This window comes from Crocodylus porosus, unplaced genomic scaffold (genome assembly GCF_001723895.1).
Source record: "Crocodylus porosus isolate Cpor-Errol unplaced genomic scaffold, CroPor_comp1, whole genome shotgun sequence".
Lineage (NCBI taxonomy): Eukaryota > Metazoa > Chordata > Crocodylia > Crocodylidae > Crocodylus > Crocodylus porosus.
The window spans coordinates 3,580,156-3,590,892 of record NW_017728918.1 but is presented as its reverse complement, the minus strand read 5'-3'; the positions used below and the strand labels follow the sequence as shown (position 1 = coordinate 3,590,892).

The 10,737-nt window shown below is 45.4% G+C and overlaps 1 protein-coding gene and 1 long non-coding RNA gene across 2 annotated transcripts in view; one reads left to right on the top strand and one right to left on the bottom strand.

Moving 5' to 3' along the window:
• GLYATL3 (glycine-N-acyltransferase like 3) overlaps nt 1-3,753 on the bottom strand; it is an 8,290-nt gene extending 4,537 nt beyond the window's left edge. Inside the window, exons 1-2 of the mRNA XM_019537146.1 lie at nt 3,654-3,753; nt 573-680 (exon numbers count right to left, since the gene is read on the bottom strand). Coding sequence (XP_019392691.1) covers nt 573-680; nt 3,654-3,731 — 186 coding nt within the window. The 5' untranslated portion in view covers nt 3,732-3,753. The remainder of the gene's footprint in view (nt 1-572; nt 681-3,653) is intronic.
• Nucleotides 3,754-8,681: 4,928 nt separating this feature from the next.
• On the top strand, nt 8,682-10,281 carry LOC109312168. Its single transcript, XR_002101706.1, has 2 exons — nt 8,682-8,994; nt 9,984-10,281. It is a non-coding gene; the product is annotated as an uncharacterized LOC109312168 (long non-coding RNA).
• The last annotated feature ends 456 nt before the right edge of the window (nt 10,282-10,737 follow it).

Sequence of the window (10,737 nt, the reverse complement as noted above, 5' to 3'; positions counted from 1 at the left end):
CCCCATGCACAGGTCCAGGGCACATGCCCTCCCAGGGTGCGTGCAGCAGCAGGAGCCACCACCGTCTCCCCACACGCCCACAGCTCGCAGCTTCATCCCATGCCCTGCCCTGGCTGTGCAGGACCTGCCCCAACCCCGCTCCCTCCCACCACTTCCCCCAGACTTACCTGCTGCAGGGGCATGTGTGCACATGCATGCACATGATCAGCCCCCCACATAATTTTGTCTCCCTACACCTATGGTGCTGCTGCACACCAGCCACTCTCCTGAACCAGAAGCAGTGTAGTCATTTTCACAAAACTGCAGGTGAGCTAATTTACACGACTTCAGGTTCAAGTAGCAACACACACCGATCATTGTTGCACGCTGAAGCATGCTGCTGACTGCCATGGTAAGCTTGTGGTGTAGCCATACTCCACCAAGTGTTAGAGAGTGCAGGTTTTGCTCTGTTCTTCTTCCTCAGGGTGTATGCCCACCCAAATATTCCAAGATGCTAGTAGAAGAGACAGTCACAACAAGATCCACACCTTGTAAGCTTCTCTGGAACTTGGACTAAAACCAGTTGGATCTACCTCCCTCTGTCGCCGGGTAATGACAGCTTTGAAATCTGGCCACGAATCCACCACCACTTCCTTCCTGAAGGGATTCCCTCGGTTTATGTTCATCACAGCTCCATAAACCTGCCAGATAAGAGCCAAAGATAAAGGAACCAGTTTGAGACTTGCCCTTGGACACCCAACACATACAGCCATACAGTGACAGAAGACGACTCTGAAACAAACCCTAGGCTGCAGCCAGATGTGCAGGCATGTCCAGTTTGTGGTGCCGCACTTGCATGCAAACCTGCATGCATGCTGACTACTGGGTTACGCTACTATCAGATGATAGCTTCACTGACTAGCATAACTAGTCCTACGCTAGTTGTGGGGGAGGTCCTGTTCTTAAGGAATGTGAATTTGGGTTTCTAAAAGTTACCAGATGGACAACTCCAGAGACTGAAACTTTACGTTCTGTGTGGCACCACAAGCAGCACGCCTGGAATGTTAAAACGTGCTCTGCACTGCAAAACTGCAGCAGAGGGGCAAATTTTCTACTGGGAAGTCCCAGTAGAAAAAACAAATGGCACAAAAAAACTGGCATGTGTACACTCCTCTCATGTGCACCAGCAGACACGGAGGTCCTCCTGCGAGATGCTGTGGCTATTGGCCAAAACATCTCCACTCCTTTAGTTGTCCCCTGGCTCCTCCAGCATGCCAGGAGGCAGGAGGAGTGGGGAAAGGGCAACTGCCCCAAAGCAGGGCAATTTGCTCCACACCAAAACACACATGCAAGGGCATACATGGCAGCACAAATTTGTGCTGCTACTATTTTTGCCACTGCAAGTGCACACCCCTGCATATGAGGATGCACCCGTATTCTCTGTAGATCAGCCACAAAAAGGAAATGCCCAACCTATACACACTAACCACTGGGTTATACCCAGTGCTATCGGATGATAGCTTCCCTGACTAGCATAACTAGTCCTGTGCTGGTTGTGAGGGAGGGGAGGTCCTGTTCTTAAGGAATGTGACTTTGGGATTCTAAAAGTTACCAGATGGACAACCCTGGAGACTGAAACATGATATTCACCCCCAGGACAAAAACTGTATAACACCCAGAGGGGTGGTTAGCCATCTTCGTCTTAAGTCAGACAGAAGGCAGAGCAGGCTGGCACCTTAGGGCATGTCCAGACGAGCGTGCACATGCATTTCCCTGGGGACAAACAGCAATGGCACATAGTTGTACCGCTGTTACTTGTCCCTGGGGAATGCCAATGCAGGCATGCTCTGGCACACAGCAAGTTACACTGGGCGAGGTACGGGAGGCTGGAGCCAGCACCTAAGCTGGTCTCTGCAGCCTTACCTGAGGTCCTGGGGGCATACTGCAGCTCCAGCAGTGGTGATCCAGGCACGCGGAGCCTGGTTGACATCCAGAGTGTGGCTCCGGCCAGCCAGGCTCTGGTTTTGGGTGGCATATGCTGTTGCCATGTGCTCCGCCTTGCTTTTATTTTATTTTTTTGGGGGGGGGGGGCTTTAAATCAGGATGTCCTAGCATAAAAAAACCCCACTGTGCTGCAAATTAACAGTGCAGCGAATAACTGCATGTGCAGCGCGTGTGGTTTCCAGTGCTTGCCTGGACACACCCTTACTAACCCATTCATAGATCCTAAGTTTTTATGGGTAATGTCCTCCTTTGTCAGATGCTATAAATGGACTTGCAGAGAGCAGGGGTGCCATATAGAAAGGAATAAAATCATTTAAATACAAGGAGAGGGGGAGGAAAGGGAGAGGGCCCTGCTGAGAGAGGAGAAGATAAATTGAAGAAACCAAAAGTAGTAAACAAAGCAATTCATCCATTGACAGACATAGGGTTATAAAAAATAGTCCAGGTCATGTGAATTTGAGTTCATCATCCAGATGTCAGAGTTATAAAAACTAGTCTAGGTAATGGGATAAGAATCTAGAGCAGTGCTTCCCAAACTTTTCTTCAGCATGACCCCATTTAAGGCCCCATTTCCTCAGCAAGGCACCTCACTCCCAACCCACAGCTCCACTCCCACGACCCCATCCACTGATGTTGTGACCCACAGTTTGGGAACCACTGATCTAGAGTCTCTTTTGAGAACATAATTAACATGACCCAGTCTGTGGATGATTTCTTGTTCCACAATTTCCTATTTGGGATGGATTTTAGACATAGGTGATGCGTGCTTCCTGAGGCTGGGGTGGGGGGCACAGCGATGGCAGGCTGAGTGAGGACCGTCTGCAGGCGGCCACGGTGGTGTCAGTGGTGGTGGGGGGTGTCCCCCAACAGCCAATCAGCCAGTGGCATGCTGGAAGTGCCAGTAGCACTTCTTGGAGGGGGCACACCAGCACTTTGCCTGCCCCCCTACCCATCACTTTAGCCAAGAGTGCTCGCTTTCAGGGGGCACCAGTGCTCTCAGGAGGTGCATGTGCACCCCCTCTGAATGCTCTATGTCACCTACGGTTTTAGAGGTTTTGTTGTTTAAGAACAGCTACTGTGAGGTCAGTGATGGAATATCTGGGGAGGTTAAAATGAACGCCGTGTGCCCCTGGAGGCTGGGAGGGCATGGCAACCGCCTGCAGGCAGCGGTGACAGTGGCAATGATGGGGGCGTGCCGGTAGTGACCTCCTGCAGTCAGCCATGGCAGTATCAGCAGCAGGGGTCGGCCCACCAGGGAGCTCGCACAGGCAGCCACAGTGGTGTCAGCAGCAGGTGTGGGGAGAGTGGCAAGCACCAAGCAGAGGTCGGTGACCACCCACAGATGCCACCAGCAGTGGCAATGGTGCCCAGTGGCGACGGGGATTGCCTGCAGACACCGCCAGCCGTGTTAGCAGCGAGGGGCAGGGGGTGGCGAGCTGCAGGGGTGCATCACCAAGCTCAGGGGGTGCACGTGCACCCCCTATGCATCGCCAATGAAGGTTAAAGTGTTCAGCCACTGGATTTTGAATCTTTCTGGATTTGATGCCAAATCAGTATAGAAGGAGCAGTAATTGCAAAGAAGTTTCACCCTACCCTGCTTCCATCTTGCATAACGTTCTGATTCCCCAAATGAAATGGCACAGAAAAGGTGCAGATTAGATCTGTGTTACCTTCAGGGATTCAGGGAAGCTCCCCATTAATATTTTTTCCAATAGCTGTAGCTTTGTGGAACATTTCAGTACTGGCATCTTTCCAAAAGCATTTAGCAGAAGCCTGGGTAGAAACAGATATGAAACAGCAGATTAGCCAGCTGTCATTACAACAACATATGGGGAGAGGCTGACTAAAGCAGATAATTGCACACTCTGTAATAGATAATTGCTCTGGAAATATCTGATAATCACCTACTGCAGCGTTTTTGTATGAAGTGTATTTTGGGACTCAAATTTCTTTGTCAATAGAGTGGATTTAGTGCTACATTTGAGAAGGAAGAATGTCTAGTGGTTAGAGCTGTTGACCCCCCTCCCCCCCCACACACACACAACAGAGTAGATTTGGGGATCATTTGGCAGGCCCTGTGCTCATACAAAATGAGTCCTTCAATGGAGTGAACATAGAAGCAAAGTTTATTAGAATTTCTAATCATGAATATTGCTAGTAAATGCAGAACACACACACACACACACACACACACACACACACACACTTTTCTGTTCGAAGCAGAAATAAGCAGTTTTAGGACTGGGAATATCTACATCTTACAATCCTGAGAATGTCTAACTGATGGCCAACCTGTTTGGGAGATCTTATAAATTCTGAGACAATGTTCCAAAAAGGCATTGGATCTTCGTTAAGTTTGCAGACAGGAACTTCAGCAAAGGTGCCAGACGAACACATCTCAGAGCACTGAGTCCCTTTTTATCCCCCTCCTCAAACAAAGGTTTACAACATTACTTAATAAAGACTTTGACAAATACGGTCAGAAAGGAGATGCTCGTGTTTTATCCTGTTGGTGCAGCCAGAACACAGACCTGAACCCTTAATTGAGATACAATATCCTAAGTCTAGCTAGTCTTTTCGAGAAGTTTCTTGCCTATGACTCAGGTGCTTTTCACTGCTTCTCTTAGAATGCAGGCTAAAAAGATTCAGTCTTAACACAAAGTTAAATAAAGCACTGCATCAAAACGCAGAGAAATAAGCAGTCAATTTTCTGCTCCATCTTGCCTCCGGTAAATCACAACAGAATAGAGCAAATTCAGGAAAGGGCTTAAGTCCTTATGACCGATATATGGAAGGAGACTGGCATTTACAAACCTTCACCTCACCATGTTGGTGCCTAAGTCTCTATGGGCATCTTTACACATACTCCAGGGGCAGGGAAAAGGGTGCTTTAAGTAGAGAGGGTCCGAGATCCACCCTAATTAAAGTGCCCGCAGCATATCATGTATTCAAAATCCTGTGCTTCAAATAGTGGCGGGGTTGCTTTATCTAAAGCTTGTTCGATGAGCTTTAGTTAAAGTGCCCCCTCTGCCATTTTGAAGGCTGCAGGAGCACGCTAGTTAGTGTGCTCCAGTAAGTACAGCACATCGGAGCAGTGTCCCTCCACATCTACAGGCACCTTATAGGATTGATCACATACACAGTCTGAACTGTATTTTACTTCAGGATGTGTACCACCTCTATACTGAGTGAGAAATACTGGCAGGGCAGATTGAGCTACTGAATTGCTTCTTCCAAGGACAAATGAAAATCACCTCTTTACTGGAATATTTCTTCATAACCCCTATTACGTAGTACCCGAGCACCTCATAGTCTTTAAAACATTTCTCCTTGCAGCACCCCGCTGGGCAGGGCACTTCTGTTACCTCCATTGTTAGAGATGAGGAACTGAGCTACTGGGAGGCTAAGGGAGGAACCCAGTACACCTGGTAGGCCTTGCCCTGGCAGGATCGGGACGATCAGTTTGGAGGCAGGGAGCAAACACCAGCACACATGGCTCGCAACAGCTTTATTCAGAATGGAGGCAGCTTCGGACAAGGGTCCCTCACAGACACACAGCCCGTGAACCAGGGGACCTGCACTGAACAATAGTTTTTTTTATACACTTGGGTTTATACTCATTAACAGTCATTCCACCTCTGTCCCTCCTACGTTCCACCCATTTCTCCTCCCATCTCAAGCTCCGTCTCTGTTTACTATTAGCTTCATTAGCATGGAATTGCCTATGCGTTTCCTTTATTTGCATGTCTTTTTGCTATGAGTGCATGTCTAAGACCTTGACTCCTGCTCTTTGGTCAATGGGTAGACTTTGACCAAAACCTGGAAGCTTCTGAAGGCTCTCTCACCAATCACCATTCACCTTTTTGCATATGCTCATCTCGGGTTCTGTTACCAATTAATTACGTGTTGTTTTTCACGTTCCAGTCTGTTTTTCTATCCCAGGGTGTACCATCTTCACATTCCTAAATCATCATCTCATTCACAGCATGCAGACTCACTTGAAATGGTTGACGCAGTTAAGATGGCTCCTTAGCATAAGCAAATGGCTGGCTTAGATATCATTCTGCCTTGTGGTCGGCAGCTCTGCTAAGCCGCAGGTCATGCCTTTATTCAGCTGCAAATCCAGTGCTCCCCAAAAATCCACAGTGTTACCCTAACACGGAATTTCTGGAAAAGAGGGAGTGGGATGTGCTGGCCCACAGCCATCTTTAGCTGATTTCCAGCTATGATTTCTGACTTGCGAGTCTGAGATCGCTTGGCCCTGGGGTGAGTTTTTCTCATCAGTTACCCATGAGTAAATCTTACCTCTTACTCTAAATACCCACACTGTTATCTGTGAAGCTTTATTTACTCCACTGATTTATCAATACAGAATTTACTCTGTCTTTTGCATTTTGTAACATGCATTTTTTTCTCCACTTTGACTCAAGGCACTTCTCAATCCAATTGCAGCTAAACAAGGCTACACATAATGCAAAGTAATGCTGCAACTGCCAACAAAAGGCTGAGTGAGTGCCACTCTCAACAGACCAGCCAAGGGCATTGAACAATGTCCTCACACCAAAGGTAGCCCATCCGTACCCCTTTCCCCCCAAGGTCAGTGCTAAGATATTTGAACAGACAAGTCTGGAGAAACGTATGCTTGCGCTGCCACTTATTCTCTATATGGCTACTAGCAAAACTTCCATCATGCAGGACCATCAATATGGCATTTTTCAACAGCTTTAAAACCTTCCAATCTGCACCATCATTCAAAATGATAAAAACTTTGTTTTTCCCTTTCCTTCATGTATACATGTCTCTACGTATGCTGATGAGTGAACAAGTGTCTCTCCTTCCATCTTTTCTCCATCTTAAAGATGCAGACAGCTTCCATACCAGAGTAGCTCTGCATCAAACTACATCAACCTCCATAAGACCAATTTTGATGTATTCTTGGATATACAGCTACCCTTATAGTATCAACATTTGCTTTAAAAAATATATATACACACAAAAACAGATACAGTGCTGAGACAAAGAGCATATGGATAGATCATTTACCTGCTGTCAATATTGTAGCTTGTTGTTCAGGCTTACAGTGATCTGCGTAGGGCTACCAGATAGCAAAGCATCAGCTCAATACCTTCTTTAATGTGGGGAACAATAGAGAAACTGGAGTGCTCCTAATATGTTGGTTTTTCTGTCCTTTTGTGGGTCCAGGAAGGAAAAAAAGGAGCAATAGCCACACCTACCGAAAGGGAGGGGCTCATGTGGCACAGTTAAAAATAAGCTTCAAGGAGCAGGTTGAAGAGCATATCACTCCTGCAGGCAGCTTTCTCTGTGCTCAGTACGACACTTAATCTGGCCATATTGGTATCAACTAATGATCCGCTTTGCGCATAGTTACAATGCGCTCTCCATCTCCTCATTCATACAACTAAGGTTGTTCACATTGTTCTCAGAGCTGGTCTTTACCCCCTATTGGAACAAGCAAACTGAGTTAAACAGACTTTCTCTTGCCACAGAGGAAACTGATGCAGCTGAGCGATAAAAGCAACGTTGTGAGAAAAAAGCACTTAGGTTTTCCCTGTTACATCCCCCTTTGCCTTCTCCTCCAAATGTCAGACAAGCTAAATTCTAGTAAGTGCTGCTCTATGATTCATTCTGTTTGGGCCCAACTCCTCCTAGACAAAAGATGGAACATCTTAAAGAAAAGAATATTTCATACCTTATGGGAGGACACGTCTCAATGGCATTATATATCATCTAGGAGGAAGACCAAGTGTGGTGATACCATACAACTCGGGCTCAGAAGTGATCTGCAGCTATTTACAAGGGTTCCAGAAAACTGGCCTTCTAGCCTAGCCAAGCTAAAAATGAAGGCTCAAGAAGAGGCTACATAACCAGTCTAATGCTATCAGATGAATGGCAGATGAAATAAGGCTTACTAAACCTCCCACATTAGTCATAGTATTCCTTTTGGGCCCATTAGAGACTGAGGAGTCTGCTCGACTTACCTAGATACCAAATATTGCATTTTGCACCTCTGTTCCATCCCACACTTCCATTCACCATAACTTCCAAACCTGTGCATAAGCAGAGCTGGATACAACAATAAAGGACCCTCTTTCGTTATTGTTTCATGCAGCCATCAAAGCAGCATCTATTTGAATGACATTACATTTAACAATGCACAAATAGGCCCATGATGATGTAGAAGGGTTTGGTTTTAGTAGAATGCCTACTACCAAATCTCCAGTCACCAACATTGCTGACCACAGCACAGCAGCTTTCATCTGGAGATCTATTAGCACAAGAGATCTAATCAGATCACAAGCAGAGGTTCTGCTCTCTGGACTTTTTTCCCTAAGAGACATGTTGAAATATCTCAACACCTTTTTTCTCGATACATCATACTGAACATAAGTCACTGATTTATGTTCCTTTAGGATTTGGTATTTCCTTCAGGAAGTACTAAATGATGGCACAGTAACAACCGTTACTGCACCGTGCTGGCAGTGCATGGTTATTTTTAGCCATTACATCACCATATCAGTGATGGAGCACATTGCTATGGTGACATAGCTGCGGCATCATGGTTTGTACCCATCGATGCTACATCACCATAGTGCATCGCTACAATGATGTAGCGTCTCGTGTAGATGCACCCTGTCAATTAAAATGAATATTCTATTTGCTCACACCCAATAGCTCCTCCCAAATTAAAAGACATCAGCACCAGAGCTAATGACATATTAGTGCATTCAGAGTGCCAGGTGGGATTGCTCATTAAGAAATGCAATGAGGCACATACATTGAAGACTATACATTGAAGACTATGTTGTAATTTAGTTCATTGAAGGATGCTTCCAATTAAGTCTGCTAGAACACTTACATTTGGGCATACTCACACGGGACACTAACTTACTGACACTGGCACATCAATAAAAGATATCTCAATTTATTAACTGACCAGGCACAAGGAATAACAACACAACTAGTCCATAATTCAATAATGGTTATAGAAATGTGTGCTCTGTCATATTGCATGTAATAGTTTGAATTCTTGTAATAACTGCCCCTTAGCCAGTTTAGACAAAAAGGCAAGGCTCATCTTATCTAGGCCATTGCTTGCTTTGCCTGGCCCTGCAACAAGTTTATTTAAAAGTCTTAGGTTCTCAATCTTACTTTAGAGGCCTTTAACAAGTTAACTTAGGAACAAGAAAAACGACCCTTAAGCAAACATTCTGAGAGGTCAAACCCTAGAAGCTTTTGAAAGGGGGTTGGGAAAGATGGGTCACTGCACTGTTGTGGAAAATTTCCCAAAAAGCAAGAATTTAAGATAAACTGAATAGTCAGTGGACAAATTCCATTACGGAAGACAAACTGACCACCCAGTAAAAATCTGTTGAGTAAGAGCCGAGCCCAATTTGGGAGTAGTGACAGGTTTGGGCAGGAGGGGCCCAAGACGGCAACTCACCCAGTATATAACCTGTAACCTATAGTCCCAATTTGGAGGTAACCTCACTTGCAGAACACTGAAGGAAGAATCGCAAGTGTAGGCCAGATCAGACTGATCACCTGAACCATCCTCTCCGTGAACAAGAACTCCCGTTCATGCTGAAGCTGCGGAGCGCCCGAGTGGGACTGAAGGGGATTTGTTCCTATCACTGCTGAGACCAACCCTAAAGAATGAAAGTATCCTTGGGGATTTGGTTTCTCGGAATTCTAGGATTGTATCTGTTTTTGTAACGCTAATTCTTATAGCATTGTTTGGGAAGGAAGTGCATTTGGAGCATTGTTTCTAATATATGTAATTATTGTGTTTTTAATGTTTGTGGTATTTCTTAAAGCTAAACAGTATTATATGCGTAGCAAGGAGTTTTAATAAACATATTAAAGGAATATAAATCGTGAGCGCTGTGAAAACGAGCAGGGCTCGACCTCACCCCACCAGCGTACTGATTTGAACCAATATATCGTGTGGGACTTCTCTCTATCCTGTCAACCCATAAGAGACATGCTCGTTTCCACTGCTGACCATATATTTTGAAAAACAGATCAAGAAAAGTTAAAACACAAGCTTCATTTGGCCCAGCCAATGCAAAGAAAGTGTTCTCTGCTCTGTATTTCCAGTTCCTATGCACAGGAACTACATGATTGTTTTTAATCCCCATAGGGTTCAAAAACAATTAAACTATCCTCCTTACCTCAGTAAGAGAGACAAGCAGCCTATAAAGGAGAGGTTCCCTGATAGGTCACTATCAAGTCAATGTCACTATTTGCCAGGTGGGAATTCAACAGGGGAAGTACTTTTACATAACAAGATGCCTTAACAAAAAGACAAAAGCCACTTGCAGATGAGGGGGAAAAAAAAAAAAAAATCAAAACACAAAAAATGCACTTTAAACCAAGTCTGTTCCTGCACTGAGCCCAGCACATGCCCAGAAGAAGCAGCGTGTTAATTTGACCTGGCTCTGCAGCATCTGTATAGATCGGGTGCTTTAATGGGGCTTTTTTGAAGCTTTCATCTAATAGTTGATTGAATTATCTTTAAATAAAAAGTGCCAAAAAGCCCCACTGATGCACCTGATCTATACAGGTAGTGCAGAGCCAGGTCAAACTAATACACTGCTGCTCCCGGCAAAGCGCAGTTTTGTTGTTTTTTTCATGTCCACAAGCAGCCAAAGTGACAAAACCCATGAGAAACGCACATTTTGTGGTACCTCACTTTTCCAAAGCTAAAGGCGACCTGGCAATTAAGGAAACAAA